This window comes from Dromaius novaehollandiae, chromosome 2 (assembly GCF_036370855.1).
Source record: "Dromaius novaehollandiae isolate bDroNov1 chromosome 2, bDroNov1.hap1, whole genome shotgun sequence".
Lineage (NCBI taxonomy): Eukaryota > Metazoa > Chordata > Aves > Casuariiformes > Dromaiidae > Dromaius > Dromaius novaehollandiae.
This window is the reverse complement of record NC_088099.1, coordinates 76,267,776-76,287,792: the sequence shown is the minus strand read 5'-3', so window position 1 is coordinate 76,287,792 and position 20,017 is coordinate 76,267,776. Positions and strand designations below refer to the sequence as shown.

Sequence of the window (20,017 nt, the reverse complement as noted above, 5' to 3'; positions counted from 1 at the left end):
GAACCTTAGGTAAAAATGTAGTACTTCTTGTAAGATTTAGTTTGGTGTTATTTTTACTTTCAAGGAGCAGGATCTTAACAGAAGTAAATAGGACTATTTGAAGTTCAAATGATACTCAGTGACAAAAAAATGTGATGGAATCACCACTTAAATCATTCTAAATCAGTCAGCATTATAGAAACATGCTAAAAGACATGATGTTACCTCCTATCTGAGGTGTTAATCACCATCCAGCTTCTATAGTCATTTTAAAATATATTAAAATAAACCAGTAGCATTATCACAAATTAAAATAAAAAAATTACACAAGGTTGTAAACTGTATTTGTATCACCCTGACTGTGTGACAGTTATGGATAAGTGTTGTCCCCAGTGAGGGGAAGTAACAGATGGCACCCTGCTAAAAAGCACATACTGTAGATCAATTTATTAATTACTAAATGCAATCTGCTAGACCTTCATCACAAGATACTTTAGCTATTAAATTTCAGAGGGATTAGAAATTCAGAAGGATTAGAAATTCAAAACAAATCATTTTAATAATAATTAACTTAGCCATATGTATTACAAGCATGTTATTTCCTCAGCTTGAAAGCCTGAAGTGACTGGGTGCCATCTGTCTAACTACCAGTGCTTCTTTTTTGATGTCACAAGTGCATTTTGCTTAGGTAAGCAGACACACTATAAACAAAGAAATAAAAAAATTAATTTCATGAACAAGTAGGACATGTAGAAATCTTACCCTTTGCTTGGCTGGGATACCAAATCTTACCCTGCTACTAGACCACAGAATCTCTCTTTTCTGCATCACTGATTTATCTCTGAGGAGGTGGCTTGGAAAGCTGTTACTATTTATTAACTGTTTGTTGGCATACGGAACATGTGATGATGGTTTTCAACATATCCAACTGAGGTCTTCTAAATATCAAGGCAACTTCGGCTTAATGATAAGGCTTCTATTTAGCTAGGAGAGTTGGGTGCCAGCTTTTTGCATAACAAAAGAGCAAAAAGATCAGTAAGATGACTGCTTCTTATTGGACCTTCTCTGCTAGTATAAAAGTTGTAAACTTGAGAAACAAAAAAACCTGTTTTCACATAGAAAGCACCTTGAATAAAAGCACCTTGAATAAAAAATGGTAAAAGCACATCCTTAGTCACATTCACATAAACATACTGAAGCTAATCTTCCTGAGGCTACCTTACTGGGTCGACATAGATTTTTTTTTTTTTTTTTTTTAAATAGAGGGAACATAGCAGGTTCCCCCAGAAATAGGAATTTTAAAGGGAAAATGCATATTAGAACAATAAGTGTGACATGCAAGCTGGCAATCCACCTCGTTTATGTACATGTGACAACCTGAGTATCATTTTTCATACCCTGACCTACCAGATGTGGAGCTACATCCAGCCAGTCAAGTAGTGTTACAATTTACAACTGACAAAGATGAAAGTGAATTTGAGACTGTGACTTCTCTTTCACTAGTTCTACCTCAAACAATAACAAATCACAGTTTAAATAAAGTGGAACAGGAACGATTTTTATGGTTGCTTTCTTCAGCCCAGGGAAATTGCAGAATCATTTATATAAGATTACACAGAGAAGGCCATGTCTTAAATGCAAGCCTAAAAGAACCCACAGTTATCAGCTGTGGTCTCAGTTATGCAACTTTTTAGGGCTGAGTCCCACTCTTTAACACTGCTTTTTGTAAAGGTTAAATATAATGGTAGAGTAATGGGGTCTTTGAAACTTCTCTAATTTCTGAATTAACAATCCATAATCTTATTAGAAGTAGCGTCAGGATGCCCATCACCACAAGTGACCAAAAGCTTGGTTTCATAAGTGTAACTTTTCTTGTGGTAATTGAAGCTTCAGACTTCTGGAATGAGCAAAATGAGTGATTTTATTGCAACTTTTTATAAATACTATGCTGTCAGAGCACAGAAAATGGAAATTGCTTACCCAGAATGCCAAAGAGCAACTAGATATTTGTGTCACCCTTAAAAATGATATTCCTGTCATTTCATTCAGGCATACTGAAAAAATGCTCCCACTCTTACTTCTTTGCCTAAGTTATAATATTTTTGTAACAGTAAATGTGATTCAGCAGAGAATCTGGATCAGTAGTTCCATGACCTTTAGTGTTTTTGCAGCACATGACAATTTCTAAGGTAAGACATTGTCTGAAATAATCCTTGAGGAACAGGAATTTTTTGTTTCTTTTTAATCAGCTCTAAGTCTGTTCTTTTTCGTCATAAAAATAAATGCATGTAACATCATACAATTCTGGAGTAGGAGGGAAATTCTGCATCAAGTCAAGTTTCAGAATAATTAATGAGCTTGTTCTGCATCCAGAAAATGGAACAGAACAACGTGCACCAATAGCACAAATCTAAGATGCATGTAAAGCAAACAAGCCAATTTAAGCAGCTGAAACTGTCACAGGCAGATCTATAGCAACTGAAGAGCAGAATTTAGACACTTCCCCAGTTCTTTCTTCAGATTAAAAAAAACAAAAAAAACCAAAAAAACAAAACACTACCAGCACACAGTGCATCTCCGGCACAGCAGTAGCAATGCTTCCTGAACATGTACAAGCAGCTGCACTCATCCCTTTCATGTGTGCAAGCATCACTGGTGCATACACAATCACACCAATTGTGCATACGAGGAATAGCAAACACTAATTCTGTGATTAACATCTGGAAACATAAAACCTAACAAGAAAACATAGGCATTTCTAAGCAAGCATGTTTGCTCACTTGCTGGCTCTCTCTCACTTGCACTTGCGTTTTTCCACTTCCATATCATATATTTTGCACTTATAAGCCGTAGCTATATCTAACCTGTACGGCACATAAGCTCCTCATGCAACCTTGGTTCCTATTTCTGCATCCTCAGCCAAGAGTATGAAGGCCTGGGTGATTATTTTATCTCTGCATGCCCTGGTTTCCTTGGGCAGCAAGCTGAGAAGGCTGGGCCAGGAAGGAGCTATGCTGTGCTCTCATCAGCCCCCTGGCTGGGCTATCAGGGATGCATGGTGGTGTGCACTGGTGAGTGCACCTACTGTGCAAGTGACCTGCTGTCTGTGTTCCTCCTCCTTTCTTTTTATCTGGGTCCCGAGCAATGTACTTTTGTCCTCAATAGGTTCTGCATCCTTTTAAAAGCTTATTTTTAATTCTGAATTTTCTTAGCCTGTAATAGGCCTCTGATCTTGTTAATGCCTTCTTGTAAAGCTTTTACACTTGAATAATGGAACAACATTAACTCTAAACACAAATATATCCTGAGTCTTGAGTTTTTGGCCAGAAAAAAATCTCAATAATCTAAGCAACAATGGAGTCCATGGCTCAATATACTGAAGACTAGCCTGCTTTCGGGGGGGAAGTACTATACAATACCCAACTAAGTGACAAAGGTGGACTGGAATAGTACTAGTTCACTTTGTCACAAATAGGTCTAGATATATAGAAAATAAATTAAAAAAGAAAGAAAGGGCAGGGGGGAGGAAAGGTGCCAAGCAGGAATTTCAGTTTCTTGTTGTTTAAAACAATTTCTCTATCTAAAATAAAGAACTAAAACCAATTGAACAAAAATGGGAACACTACAGTTGGCCCAAAGGCACTTGGAAGAAAGCCAAACAAATGAAGGGCTAATGTCACAAAAATGCCAGAGGAGGCAGTGATAGTTGTCACGGTGTCCCATTTTTACTCAGTACCTCAGCAGTTCAGATACTCATCTGCGGTCAAGGGACCCTAAGATGTAGCCTAACAGAGAAAACACAGCATGTTCTGTCATACTTTTCCTTCAAACTGTTCATAAAAATATCCAAACAATCCCCATGCCTGTCAATCAACTACCAACCTCTTCCAGACCAGCACAGTTAAATTTACAAGGGACTTGAACAAATTTTTTTGTATCTGATTGGGAAATTGGAGAAAATTCCCAACAGCATTCAAATATTTCTAAAACTGCAGCAAAAATAGAAGTTGGAGACAGGCTAAATTACTGTCATCTGTCTGTCTCCTATAAGAAATGTATGATAATACTGAGGCAAGCAACTCTGAGTAAAAAGCAGAAAAGGGAGCAGCTGTAGTGGAATAACAAGCTGGATGAGGAAGAGAGAAGGATAAGCAAAAGGAGCTAGGGAAAGAACGTGATGCAATCTCAGGCAGAAAAGCATCAGAAAAAAAGTCACCAGCAGAGGTGACAGGTGACAGTAGTTGAACAGAAAATTGTTCTTTCAAATACTGTTCTGAAAAATGAAGGCAAGTAAAAGGAAACAAAGGCAAGAATGAACATATACTAGTAGTAGCTTAGGAATTTACTGATAATCAGCTATTAAAGAGGAGCAGAATGCCTCCCCTTTGCTTGATATATGAAAAAAGAGGGAGCTAGTTCCTGATTTCTGGAAAGTTAAATGTTGTGTTTAAGCATGCAGTGATATCAGCGATCATTTTGCACAAAAGCATATTTTCATGTAGCTATACACATATTACTTTTAATATTTCAACATGTGGTAGATAACCCTGTGTCAGCAAAAATTAAGACCTCATATGAACTGATGGAGCAACTTTTTAGATAGTCTTAACAAACAAGGTTTACTGTACACTTTTAATGGAAGTGCACCAGAGATTTGTATGAGGCAGGAACCAATTGCCCATTTTTTTTTCCCGTAGGCAGCACAGAATTAAATAAATCACAGAATGGAAGGGATACTGGGACCAGGCATAAGTAGACATGCAGGCTCTTCGAGTTCATACAATGCATTGTGTAATGGTTATGAAAATGAAGGATCCTTCAGAAGTTTGAGGGAACAATTTGTTCAGATAATGTGTACTTAAAATAAGATGTCAAACACAGCAGCCCAAATAAATTCAGTCTCATCAGTACAAACTGCAACAGTTTCTTAGTACAAGCAAAGCCTAAAAGTAAAATGAACTGCCTTGCCTGTATATCTATATCTCACATTTTTCATTCTATATGTATTCTTGCTAGCAGTACCAAAGAATTAAAATTACTTTTTGTTTCAAATCTTAGAAGAAAGTTAAGATGTGGTCAAAGACAGGGAAGCTTCTATTAGTACCAGTTGTGCTACATTCTGATTGTGAATATACACCTTTGAACAGAAATACTTCTATTTGTTACAGAAATACAGTATTTGTTAAAAACAGATATCAGACTAATATTCATCCTTTTCTACATGACATGTTTGACAAAGGAACATGTGATAACTAGACATTGCAGATGCTAAAGAAATGAATGCAAGAAAAAAAAAGAAAATTTATTGTGAATAGACGTTCCTAGGCATTACTGCAAGTGAAATACAGTGGTTTAGTAGGGATCTAAATATTACACTGTATCACTGGCAACACCTTTTTGCATGCAAGAAAAAAAAAGAGAAACGATGCCAGCCAAATCTGAAAGAACATTAGGCAAATGCACACTGCAAACTATTCCTGTACAAAAACTATTCTCAGATGCTCAGATCACACTACAACATTCAAACTGATTTTTAAGTTGTCATAATTTCTCATAATTCATGGTAGTACAGCAACCCTGTAGATAAAACAGACATAGATAGATGTATACTAAAAAAGAAACACCAAGAGTAAATGTAACTGAGGTTTGGTACTCACCTCCTTCTCCTGATCCAGAGCCATTATCTGAAATGAAGCAGAGGGGGAGAAAATAAAAAGAAAGCAAATGAAAATATTGCTCCAGGAACAACGATTTGTTCAGGAACTTGCCACTGTAAAACATTATACGGGTGTTACATTTCATGAGCCAGCTGTAAAAGCAAAACATCTTGCTAAGATTTGGCAACCTTCAACACAGTTGAAGTCCATGTTTATTGTATCTTATCCTCCCTTCCCTGTCAGGGTATTTTTACTCGTGGAACAGCAGCATTCACTGCTGAAAACAAAATTGCTATCTCAGCGTCTTTTAAATTGTTACAAATTCAAACTTGTTAAGCCTAAGCAGACAAAGAGTATACAGTTTGGTTTTTGGAATCCACTTACAAACACAAGTAGGTTGTTTTTGGTTTTTGTTTTTCCCCCCTCTGGCTCTAAGAATAATACTTGAACAAGTCACATATAAATCACCTGACTGCAGAAGCACTTTCTGAAGCAACTAGTGCTCCAAACAAAGTTGGCTTAAGTCAACTATAAACTAGCTCCTCTCAAGTGAGCTGATCACTTCATAAAAAATCACTTCACTAAATCCACGGTTATTTCATTGACATCACAAACTGATTGGATTAGTATCTGATGAGTGATGGCATGAAGTAGCATCCCCTTTGCATTAACAGTTCAAGCATCAGCAGGACTTCAGCTGCATCAGCACCCCAGATGAAATAGCTCAGCTTTGGACCAATAGGCTAGAGCTTTGGGCAGCATTGTGCTCAGGGTCTTCAGTTAGCACTATAATAAAGCCACCCTCTGAATTACAAATCTTCCTCTGTCTTTCTTGCTCACAGGAAGTAGAAAGGAGAGGACAGGATGGCAATTACTGTCAGGAAATTGCTTCCCATCCCAGTTAGCTCAGCCTCTCTGAAAGATGAGGAGAGGAGCAGAGCACCTACTCTGCCCAGCTCAGACCTCTTCTTTCACACCAGCTTTGGTGACAAAGAAGGTAGCTGAAATTATTTCCATAAGTCTGGAAAGAACAAGAAGAACAGACAGAGAGAAGTGGTATTCTTACTCTCATGTATGAGCTCATTGTTCACATCGGAGGAAAAACCAAACTGTCAGTTTGTTCAAGTCTCCCCCACTTTTTAAAATGGCTATATTTCTAAGATTAATTCCTTCTAGTGCATGGATAAAAGTGTGAAATTCCATGTTACTGGGTCACTTCGCACATTAGAAGTAATCTCTTGTCACATGGAGTGTCAGGAATACAGATTTTTCTTTTTGTTCTCCTAAATTTTCCTTTCTTTCATTCTATACCACAATTCTGTGCCTAATAGAAAAAGCTTATTACCTTACAGAAATGAATGCAAAAACAGAAGAAAGGGATCTATTCCATGGATAGTGACCCAGTTTACTGACAAAGTAGACAATCCCATATAACATTTCATTGTTGAATCACTGAAAAATGTGCTATGTGGTGTAGTATAGCTTCATTAATAGATTTGAAGGTGTATAATTTATATAAGGTAAGTCCATAGGCTTCTTCATAATGGTTGAAATCATGTGATAAGCTTTTGGTTGCTTTGAGTTTTTTGTTTTTGTTTTTGTTTTTGTTTTAACCTACAGATATAAGCAAGCTTAACATGTAGTTCATATAAAAACCAAAGGTTAAATGTCTCAGAGAACTGAGTTACTCCATGCTTTTAGTTCAAAATCTACCTCTCCAGATGCTTTCGCTGGCACATTCAACCTCAGGGCAAGAAACACTATTCAGTTCTAGTGCACAGCAGTCGCTGCGCTGTGGGGCTCCAGTTATACCATTAGGTGTATATAATGTGAGGCAGAAGAGCTAGACAGTACAAGCTGTAACAAGAGAGCCAAGTGACGCCCAGATCACCTCACTGGGTTGACAGAGATGAAGTCCACTGACAGCCCTGTCACCACTCAACAGAATGTCCTCGTAATGGGATAGAACCATGCCTGCCCTTTTTATGGTTTTTTGAGATCTGAACACCAAGAGTGGCATCCTGTATAACACTTTGTACCATTTCTGACTTTTCACTCAGATCTTTTGCTTCCTCTCTGAGTTGATGAGCTGTGCTAAAACTCTTGTCTCCAGGGTAATCATGCTAAACCAAGCCAGTGTTTTTGCTTTTTTTCCTGAGATTTTCCTAAGCAACTGCTGGTTACAAAGCAGCTTTTTTCTGCAAGCTTAGTTGTAGAAGCAGCCCTGCTCTTTTCAGTCCTCTAACCAATTCAGGATTTCCAAAAGTGTTCTCCACACAACAGGTACAGCAATGACACCCAGCAAAGAGCACACTCAAACAAGGAAGCAACCTGGAAAGAAAGAGCATCCCCCAGACACAAGTCAGTAATTAGAGAGTGACCGACTTCTCTATTTACTTATGCCACCATTTTCCAAATAGGTTCATAAAAATTGTGCTCGTACACAAATGTACACCCTCTCTGAGTGTGGGAGCTGTGCTAGAACTCTTGTTTCCAGGGTAATCATGCTAAAATTAGTCTGTAGTCAGAATCCCTCTTTTTTTGCTCTCTCAGGGCCTCAGCCATTTCTGTACTGTGCTTTGATGTAGAGAGTACCCTCCCCAATACCAACCAAGCTTGCAGCCTCTCTCATTCAGATCAGGCTGCTCTCCCAGGATGGGTGGCTTTTAACTCACTGAAACTAACACAAAAATTGAACCTGTCTCTCCACTACTGGGGACAAATGCTCCAAACTGCTTAGTATAAATAGGATGACAGATACACCACTGATGAAACTTAAGAAAGTAAACTCTTCTACTCAATTCAGTTGGGGTACGTGATCCAGTGGGCATCTCCAGAACAAACCTATCAGATCCTGCACACAGAGAGACAGGCAAAATAATGCCTGAATGCTGCATCATTTTTAGATCTAAGAAAGAAATAGGTCAGAAGCTACTCAGACAGAAGCAGAAAGAAACATCTGACACATCAGAAGTAAAACTGTAGGCCACTCTCAAGACACAAATTAAAAAGCTGATGTACTTGTGGAATTTAGTTATCGCAAGGATTAGCTGACAGCTGAGAAGGGTTTTTCAGCACCTGAACTTCGGCACCAAAGAGTCATTATACTCTATGCCAAAGTCCTGGATTTTCCCCTAAAACTTTTGGGATATAGCTGCAATACCTTTAATACAAAGACAGCGTGTGCCACTTCCTTGCGTTAAGCACAAATTGGCCTTCTCAAATCAGCATTCCAGAAAGTTCACTGAATAAGCCCTAGATAATGCTGACTGCTTTTATTTAATTGTCTTCCAAGTACTCTTCTCATCAAATAGAAACAGAAGAGAGAAAGGGCAGCTGCTGTCTTAAGTCGCAGTTCCTGTTAGTTGATTATAATCCCTCTGGATTTTCAGGTTAATGTAGAGCTAATTAAGTAGCCCTTTCCATGGTGGGACAGCGCAAGCTTTTTGCTGCCTAATTCTGAATACAGAAAAGTGCCTTTAGCTAAAGACTAGATAAGATTGTTGTTCACTTGCTATTAAAGAAGAACATCCTGATCTACAGTTGATGCTAGACAAGGCAATGAGGGTGCTGTTGTGAGACCTAGGTGGGAGTTTTTAAGTTTCACTCTTTCTGCAGCACTGTGCAATTCTTCACTGTCTCCTGCAGCAGCAGAACAGATTACTGAAATCTCAAAGCAGCAGTGCAAAGGCTAGAGTTTCAGAAGAGATCCAAAATTGGAACAGACCATTTCAAGCCCCCAGCCAGAGCAAAGACCAAATCAAAACAATGCAAACTCCAATTTCCTGCCGCTCGCAGGTAGGGGAGCACAGTTCACACTGCTGCCAGTGCACAAAAGACATTTGTTAAGAAGTATACCAACTCAGCTGCCACCACATCCAAGCCACCCTCCTCCTGATGGGTTTATATCCCCACCTTCCAAGAGCATGGCTGCCTGCTAGCAATTACCCTGAGTTTTGATAGGCCAGTAGGATCTTTGGGGAGAAGTGCTGACAAGCCTAATTGCTAGCAGCTGCAAGGCCTCTCACTGCTGGAGATGGGCTTTTAACCTCCACTGGGCCAGGCTATCCAGCAGGAATGCCCATTTTTCTCTACATCTCTGGAGAAAAAGCTTTTGCTGTTACTTGATCTAGCTAGTGATTTCCTGGTTAATTATATCCTACAAAAGAAGCACTAGATATTAAATTCTGGCATGTGTTGATGAGGTACATCTATGTAAGCCTTGCTATTTACTTCCAAAACATTTCCCTCCTAATGACAGAAGGGAGATGCTATGTTGTTGCAAGCCCTCATTGCAGTCTGGATAGGAAAACACAGCTGCTTTAGAAAGAGGGCTTTATTTATTTATTTATTTATTTTAAGTATTGTCTCCTGTACCACAACAAATCTAGAAATAAGTTTCCCAGTCAACTATCAAAATAAATGTATGATTTATATCAGGTTTGTGGGGGCTTTGTTGGGAGAGCATGAAGAGTTATTTTCACAGTTAATAAATCCAGAAGTGAGTTGCCTAGAGTTTCCTTAACTCCCACAAAAGGATTAAATTTAGCATATATTCCTTTCAGGACAATGTGTATATCTAATTATGCTTTGTTGTGAGTGTCCCACAGAAATAACCACTCACGGTAAAAACCTGTGCATTCCGATTCAGGGTAGCAGTTTGATTACTTCAGACTGAAGAACATTAAATTAAAGCCAGTCTTATAAGAATCATTCTTTTCTGCAGTGTGATGTATCACAAAGGGATAAAATAGAAAATGGGGGGCAGAGAAGAGAATGTAATAGAAGTATTATTTGTTTCTAGCAAATAACTTCTTTTTAAACTTTAGAAATCCCTACATAAAAAGCAATGAACTATGCCTTCCAAATATATGCAGTCCACTGAGAATGTCTAAGTACAGTATTTTCAAATATCAAGTACTATATTATTGTGTGGTTTCATTTTTACGTGCATATAATATAAATCTGGCAGCAGTCAAAATCCTGGCACTGCGTGTGGGCTAACAGGAGCATGCATTCTTAGGAATGAATCATAAAAGTCCATTTCTTATTTAATATACTTTTTTCTTCTAAATCCATAAAACACAATGAATTCACCAGCAGAAAGAGGCAGAAGAAATCTTTGTGACTTTGCAACCTTCCTTCTCAACACTGTGAGTACACTGACCACCCTCTCTCCCTAGTTTCTTATAGCCCTTTGGCAAGCCAGTTCAGGATAACCTTGGGTAGAGAATCCTCAGGTGACATAGCATGAATGAATTTCAGTTTAATGTCATCCTCTCTGAACTGACCAAGGCTTCAGGTCAGCACCTAGGCTGCTGATCCCATGAGTCTGGCAGCAGTCCTGGTTTGGGTATGGCCATCTCCTCATGACCTGCTGTACGTTCCCATCTCTGCATTTACGGGGCTGTACTGCAAATAGGAAATTGATAAGACCGGGAAATACAAGTCTATAAAAAGTTAAAAAAAAATGCTGGAGTAGTTCACTGATCTGATACACAACATAATCCCACAATCAGCTGCCCAATTCCAGCTGTTGGGGAAATGAACCACAGAGCAAGGAGGAAAAGTGGTGGAAGATAGGAAATATCGTTAGGTAGTACTACTGGGAGGGACTTTACTGTAGAGCAAGGGCCCTATTTACCTCCACTCGGCCATAGGCTGGATGACTCATTCCTTTGAGTACAAAAGGCCAAGTCAGTTGTAGGACAAAATTTTATGTAGCTTACTATCAATCACTTCTTAAATGTATACCTAGGTATTGGTCAAAGAGAACACTGAAGCTGCATTTCACTCATTTTCCTGTTTTTTCTGTACTCTGCAAATATGGGCCTACATGTACTGGTTGAAAATCACAGACCCTAGTCATCCACAGCTCCTGTCAATGGTTATTAAACACCTCTGTAAACCCACATATTTGAAAGAGCAATGTCCCTTCATACGAAAATTTTCTTTGAAAATGTTGAGACCCCTATATGTGAACTCCAGAGCTTCAGTTATACATTCTCTTACGTTTCTCTAAAAAAACATTTTAAATGAAAAAACTTGCATTTTATTAATTCCTAAAGCACCTAGGATTTACTTTCTTTAATGTTGCTTATTTTGGGATCCCTCATCTCTGACAGCACTTGGACAAAGGAATGAAATATATCAATATGCTGTTAAATAACCCATCATGACGTTAAAAATGTAATCAAAATGTTACCTGACAAGAAATAGGTAATAGGAAGCTGACTAAACCATTCTGTATAGCCTGTTCTACTACCATAGCTTCAGAAAGGAACAATCCCTAGCAAATGGGAAGTATGCTACTCTTGTATGAGATTCAGAATTCTGACGTACTTTCAAAACTACTTAGTCCTAATGTATCACACTACAGGTGGAATTTCATCCTATTGTCTCTTGTATATCCTGCCAGGATAGAACTGGCCTTTGTTTTGAAAAACTGAAATTAGGATAAGAAACTAGTGAATATCTACTTAGTTCTTAGAGGCATCTCAGAAAAAAGCATTTTCAGAGCAAATTCTGAGGCATTAGCTGAAAATTAATGTGATTGTATTAAGGATTTTTCAAATTTAGGTATTTGATTCTCACTGTATATGTTTTACAGATCACTAGTACAAATATCCTGACTTCACAATTACCTATTATCATAGATATAGAACGGATAGGTTCCAGAGAATGGCTTTTATGATCTAATATTCTAAAATTAATCATAGGATGTCAGATACTTAGGAAATAACAGTTAGAGTTTCAGTAGAAATCCACTGAAGCACTGTAAATTGTACAAGTGTAAATCCAATATGAAGCCTGAGTAACACCCTCAGCTTCAGAAATGTATTTTCAGTACTTTCTAGTCAACTGTGTCTCAGTACATTTCTTGATCTATTACACTGACTGCTAAAAATTATGCTGCATTTCCTGTTTTTTTGTAAGACTTAAAGAAAAGGAGAGGAAGGTTAAAAAAAAATCTCAAAGTGGAGTGACATAGTGATTAGCAGAGACTTGAAACTGAGAAGAATCAATTTTTCATTTCAGAATGTCTTTTTCTTAGTAGGATAAATCACATATAAAAAATAAACAATTCTTTTTGTTTTCCAAAACATTCTCCTACTGCTTTACTTTAGTGAGAGAAAAAAAACCTTTTACATTGACTCTTTTTTTTTAATTGTGCATGAAATTAAAAAAAAATATTTACACAGTCTCAGTTCAATCTACTTCTGGGGTATTGTTATTGGAATATGTGAGTTCTTCAAAATTATAATGGATTTTGTCCTATTCCTGTGGCTTTTGGAGTTAGTTCACAGATGGGAGACCGAAGAAGAAGGTGTATTCAGTCATCTGTCTGAAGTACGGTGGAATTATGCAGCTGAGCTGGGCACAGAACACAGGTTTCCTTAGTTCTAGTACTGGAGTCATAGGTCATTTTGGATGTCTGTAAACAGAACCGAAACTTGGGAGAGGTCTATGGTGCAGTCAGAGGTGTTTTGCAGCTTATGTAAATGTAGCCAAGCTTGATTTAAATTAGCTAGCTCTGGGACTGACAACAGAGCAGCAGCATGGAACTTTGCCTGGTTAAACTGCCAGATATTTACCCTGATTTCCAAATATAACATTACAGCTACCACTGAGTTCCAGCCTGCTGCCCCTAAGTTATCATCTATTACTAAACTAGCAAATGTAAAGCTAGCTAGGAATGTCTACTTGGTCTACAAAGTTACACTTTGGCTACTAGAGAGATCTATCTTACTTGGTCTAATAATAGCAAAGTATAACTTTTATGTATCAAAAGATATGGGATGTCCCAAAGCACACCTTGGATGTGATGACCCAAAGTGAAATTAGTCAAAAATGGTACCTTGGTTACAGGTAGAGTGGCAGTCAGGATGATGGATGTCACTTGCTGGGTGTCACACTAATTCTGTACATCCAAAAATGAGTCCTAAAGAAATGACTAACTGGAATTTGCATAATTCTGTTGTAAGCCCTGTGAATTAATATCAAAGCTCCCCTATAGCATTCACCAGCATTGTCTCAAATAAAGTATTTCTCCTTTCAGTGTTTTCATTTATTTACCTGTTAGCATAACAGAGATATATCAGATTTCTTCTGTATAACTATATTTCATCATTAAAGAGGACTTGTGCTTTCCACATTATTTCATTGTACAAAAAGCATGAAAATGAATCTCTCTAGAATTAAAAGCAAAACTAAAAATCAACCCTATAACCTCATTTATTAGTGACATGAAATGATGCCTTACATACCAGAATAACAAGGTCCTCTTGATACCACTGTTATCTCTTTCTGATGCTTGCATGAAGCTCTCCTAAGGAAGCACTCATTTTGGTAAGTGTCTCCATTTGATCCACAAACAGGAATATAATTTGTGTGACACTGAAAAAGAAATTATAAAGCAACTCAGTCCTACAAAGTCATGTGAATAATCTCAGCTGCATGTTAATATACAGGATGATAGTTGTATATATATGATGTCGCTAATAAATTAGCATTCTGTTCACTATAGGAAATTTTTTAAAAATGAGTTTCTTAATATCACTGTAGGTATTCATGTCAGACCACTGAAATAATAGTCCAACTCCATATGGACTGAATATATTAATTTAGTAAGAGAGATTAAAATAACTGAATAACTATAGTGGGTCTCAAAAATGACTGGAGAGAATATGATGAGCAACTACAAGGATCTGAAGGATAAAAACAATGAGGAAAGAGAAGACTTCTTCAAGATAATATAAGAATGTATGACTAGGCACTGAGGGATGAAACTGAGCAAAGGAGAATTTAAAGTGAACTTTGTTTAAGGGGGGATTTGCTGATCTTTTTGGTCATAGAACAGTCTCTCAAGGGAGATGGAAAACAATCACCATCCCCATTACATTCATGAGTATCATGAGTCCATTCTACTCAGTCAATAACTATAATAATACTTTTGTACGGAAAAATAGAGCTCAAAGTCATTTGGGTTGGTATAATTTAAGAAAAGGAAGAAGAGAAAATTTATCATTTGGACTGGTTTAGTCAGGGACAGCCTGTATTTTACCATTTTTTACATTCTAAGAAAGACAGACTATGTGCCTCTTATATGTATAATGTGTACAAAAATATTCTGGGAAACATACTGACATAGCCATTCCACCTGGCACCAGTGAGTGCCAGGTCACTTCCTACTGACCTGGATATCCAAACCCCACTTCCTTGAATGGAAAAATACACGTTGCCCTATTAGGGGCTTACATGATAATGGTAATTCTAGACGTCTTTTGCACCTTTAAAATCCCAAGGGGGGAAAAAAAAGAAACAATGAACAAAGATACAGTCTAGCCCTCAAATTTCCGTGTCTTAAACATGTAAAATGTATGATTAAACTGATACAGCTCACCCAGTGAAAGAGAACTGACACACAGAAAATGTTATTTAAGCTAAACTGTCCCAAAGAGTGGCAACAATTTCTTCTCCGAATTCTAAATGATATTCTCTGTGACTGAAAAATCTTTGATTTTGGCATACAAAAACCTCAAAATACTCAATTTTGAAGGAAATTATCCTTCCTCCTTTGTCATCCTTCCAAAGATTACCAACTGAGAATGAAATAAGCATGCACAAATGGAAATAAATCATGTTGCCAGCTCTGAAAAATATTTCTAACAGTTTTGTGATACTTTCATTTATTGAAGAGTTTGCAGACATTTTATCACAGCCTTCAGTCCTGTCATATTTCAGCATTAGTGAATAAATGAAAAGGAGACTTCTTTTTAGAGAACAATACTTTCCAACAGATAATTTTCAATTCAATCTAAAAGTTGCCGAGTGATGTTTAAAAGTTTCCAGTTTCTGTCTCAAGGGTAAAAAACTAGGAGGCAAAATGATTCCTTTTTTTTTTTTTACAGTTTGATAATTCTTTAGTGATTTGGGCTGTCTGGATATCCATCATTGGATGTTGATTATTACCTCTTTTTTTTAAATTTAAGTTTTGTAAAATATCATGCAAATTGCAGCAAAAGACCTTTTTAAAAGTTTGGTGAACACATTTTTTTTCCTCACCTCACAGTTATAATAAAAACAGAAGTATCCTTTATAATGGCTAGGGCTGCTGAAAGCCAGGATATCATTAAGGTCACTGCAAGCAGAGTGCAGAACCCTTAGAAGAAGCCTTTAGCACCTCTGCTAGATCTGATTTGCAAATTTAATTTTGGAGCCTCAAACTTCAGTATATCACTTAAGCAGAGTAGATGACATGGCAAGGCAGAGAAAGCCTGCAAGGTGTTCAGAGAGGTAGAGTCCCACAGAGCTTTTGCTGACATGGCATTATACATGTTTCACTGACAACACTGAAATCTGCCCGCCAGTCATTTCCAAAGGGGATCCTAAGAGGAAAACCTATGATTCATTGCTATTTAAAGTTTTAGAAGACTAAAAAGTTAAGAAATGATACTAGGCCAGGAATGACTACACAGTCAGATTCTCTTAGGCAAAGGGGCTTTTTTAGTACAAGAGGGATGGAGAAGGAGTGGTGATGGCTGAAAGGAAACTGAGATCTGTATGCGTTTTCTTGAATTTGAAGGACAGATTGTGCTAGCCTTTGCCCTAGATTAAAGCAGTTTAAGGGTGGCTCTGAAAAACAGTGCCCCTTTGTTCACCAAAACTTCCCATTAACAAGCAGCCAGGAAAGCCAGGTTCATTAGCCTTGCACCTGGTGACAGTTCTCCTTCAACAGGGAGAGTGTTTTAGTTAGGCAATTCTCTTTCCAGAATACATTTTTTTTAACTGCAATTGTAAAAACATAAGAAATGCCTTAATCAATCAGACCAACGGTTCATTTAGCCAAGTACTCTGTCTCCAGCTGTGGGGATAGGATATGCTATTTATGGAGAACAGCCTTATATCCCCACATTCTCCTTTCAGTGTATGTTTAATTGAACCGTTGTACACAAATCTGTCCAACTCCTTTACCAGACCTTCTAAGCCAACAAAAAAATCTAACTAGCTGTTAGATGGCTTTGCATGTAGAGAACGTAATGGTTTGGGCTGGGAATTTTTTTTGGGGGGGGATATTTTGGAGATGCTAGTTTCAGCTGTATAATAAAGGTGGAGAGCTCCAGGAGGAATTCAATCTGCTATGTCTGAAAAATACACTATATTCTCCTCATGCTTAGACTTCTTTCCTTAGAGTACAGGATAATTTTTTCAGGAAATACAAGGAAGCTTATTAATTAAGCTTATTAATTAGCTTAAAAATTCTATTTTGGAATCCTATGTTATTCTCAAGAAAAAGTATCAGTTTATCACATGGGTGGCCAGCTCCTGTTTTACTCCTCATGAACTCAATATAAGGGAGCCATCAGATTTACCACCTATATAAAATAAACAAAATCTTTGCTTAGCTTAGAATTGATTTTCTTTGCATTTTTATCATTACTGGGTTTTGATTCTATTATTCTTCGTAAATAAAAGTTACAGCTAGAGTGAAGGCTGATGAATTTGTTCTCATTTTAAGAGGCAATCAGATCCCACTGTTCTTATGGAATGTAAGTGAAAGCATGCCCTTACCATAGACACCCACCTAAACTTCACTACATCAAAAGCCAGCTCTGATACCCTAAAATCTAAAACCAGTGTAAGATCAAATGCACATGGTTGCTAGTCTGGTTCCTCTTGATTTATAATTTATTGTAAACAGAATACAAGAATCTTTTTAAAACTCTGAAGGACGGCTCACCCTAGAGCTGGTTAATAACACTGACAACTCTTGCAGTTTCACCAAGAGTCTCATAATATTTCATATTTCTATCCTGGATATAAATTATGAAAACAAAGAATCTCAGTATTCTCTTTTATCTAAAAAGTGGGCGGATGGGGGGATTGCCATGTTAGCTATAAAAAAGTATGAACTATGTATATTAAAGGTTCAAAAATCAATAAGCCAAATTATGAGAAATTGATATTTACTAATTTTTAAGAGCTCAGAGGATTTTTTAAAATTAAATCTCACTATTTTTTCTGAGTGGGGCTAATTTACCATTTTCAATCAAGAAATTTTATGATCACTGGTGATTCTGTTATTATCTGATTTTCACTTGCCCACACACAGTGCCAGAGTACATTTTTGTACTTTTGTACTTTGTTCCTCTTTGGGTCCAGTTTAAATGTAGTTGTTGTTATTATTGTTTTCAGCACACAGGAATTAAAACTATTATGGCCTATGTCTCAGAAGAATGACATGGAATTTGGGGAGTCTGACAAAATACACACCTTGCCCCTATGATTTGACTAGGAGATTCTGTGGTGCAGAGAGCCATGCCAAGCAAACTATCTAGGTAAGAAATATGACGAGAAAAATAATCACAATGACCTAAGATTTTCCATGGTAAAAAGTTCCATGTTTGGCCACCAGCAGAGTAGAGAAGAATCTTCCAAATACGAATATTAGTGCTAGTGTTCTATAAGAAATACTGGATTCAAATTATAAAACTTCATCTAGGTCACCTTCCTTCTCATTTCAGATCTCAGGGGCAGGATGAGATGAAGGGGGAAGGCAGAGAGAGCAGGTATCATCCAGTGCTCCCCATCTCCACCTATCCTGATGGAAAGGACCATGGGTGTCAGGCATATGGCAGCCTTCCTTTATTCTGGACATCGATCTGCGATGCAGACTGACTTAACAGAACTAAACAGGGAACTGACGTGAAGGTGTACTCACCAATTGCTCTCTGAGCACAACCATGTAAAGCTCAGTCACATATAATCCCAATAAATGTAATTAAAAACTGAAGAATTAGGATATGGCTGGATTACACAAGCATTTTGATGAGAGAAATTTTTGAAATGGCCTTTCTAGTAATACTTCAATACACCAGAAAAAGCAGGCAGGAAAAGCAGCCAGAAAAGGGGAAAAATCCTTACCTGAAACTGACATGCACATTTCAAGCCATCGCCCTCTTCTTTACACACTCCTCCATATTTACATGATGATTCATCACACACCCTTACATCAGGCTCTCTTACATTTAACTCTATGCAAAAAAAGGAAAAGAAGACAGAAAAGAAATTGTAACATAAGTAATTTTTGAGACTATAGGGTCTGTCTTGTTCTTAAACTCACTGAATTGTCCCATATGCTGTATGGAATTGGCCACATCCTATTCCCGAGAGGGAGAATCATTTCATTGGCACAGCAGGCATGGCTAAATTCTGCTTCACCACACAAGTAGCTTCAGAGTGGGTGCAAGTTTACACTGCCAAAATCATGTTTTGTGTCCTCCACTCCTAGTAGGAGTCAAAACCCTTACACAAGCAGTAGCCCATATTTCTCACCCACTATATATTTTTGCCTGATTTGTCACAGAGATTCTGAAAAGGAAGAAAGGCTGAAATTCTGAAGAAACTTCTTCAGAATTTTTCTGCCCTGTATTCCAGTCTACAGGTAATCCACACTATTGTCTTTCAGGCTAAAAATATATTTAAATGCACATAAAATATTATAATTTACTTGCACTGTAGGAGCCAGAGTAAAGGACCGGAGCTCTTTGTCTAAGATGCTACGTAAAAATATATAAAAATAAAACATTTCCTGCTTCAGTAAGCTTATAGGAGAGGTACAAAAGGCTAACTGACTTGAGGAGCACAAAGGAACAAAGAGACTGTATAAATCAATACCATAGACACAACAGCTGCTTAACTGGTGTCAAGCTTTTTGGGCATCACATCCAAGGGTAGTTTTGAAGGAGATTAAATATACTCTCCTGATTTTTGATTTGAACTGTATATAGGAGAAAGAACAACAGAAGGTACAGATGGGATAATGGAAGCAGTCAATTTTAGCCAAAATATGATCTTGCTAGATTCAGTTGAATAGTATTGTTATTATTGATTGCAATGAAAAAGTGAGAATAACACTGAGGGGTCTGGGAAAATCCACTGTCCCCATTTAAGAGTGCACTGAATGACATGCCTTGGAAAGATCTTCTGTGCTTTGACGCAAGTCAGAGATCTCCAGAACCCTATAGTAAAATCACCCACTAACAGATTCATTCACAGCTGTATGTTTTAAAATATTTTCTATAACTTTTAATAAGCAAACTCTATCCAGATGATTGGATTAAAGAAAACACCAAAAATTGCCATTCAGAAACTGTGAAATGGAGGTCAAAAGTAGAAGAAAATAATTCTTACATTCACTTGCAATCTTAAACAGGAAGTCACCCCCTTGCTCACAATAATGTCAAGACTTTGATGTAACAGTAACACTCTGAATCTGTTCTTGTAGGTTTATATAACATTATACACCCACCCACATAATTTATATAAACAAATTTAAAATTATGTAATAGTTCATATAATGTGTATAAATATTTACGTAT

At 37.4% G+C, this 20,017-nt stretch overlaps 1 protein-coding gene across 1 annotated transcript in view; it reads right to left on the bottom strand.

Annotated features, from left to right (window-relative positions):
- TMEFF1 (transmembrane protein with EGF like and two follistatin like domains 1) overlaps positions 1 to 20,017 on the bottom strand; it is a 108,003-nt gene that overhangs the window by 33,951 nt on the left and 54,035 nt on the right. Inside the window, exons 2-4 of the mRNA XM_026110307.2 lie at positions 18,561 to 18,670; positions 13,904 to 14,033; positions 5,637 to 5,663 (exon numbers count right to left, since the gene is read on the bottom strand). Coding sequence (XP_025966092.1) covers positions 5,637 to 5,663; positions 13,904 to 14,033; positions 18,561 to 18,670 — 267 coding nt within the window. The remainder of the gene's footprint in view (positions 1 to 5,636; positions 5,664 to 13,903; positions 14,034 to 18,560; positions 18,671 to 20,017) is intronic.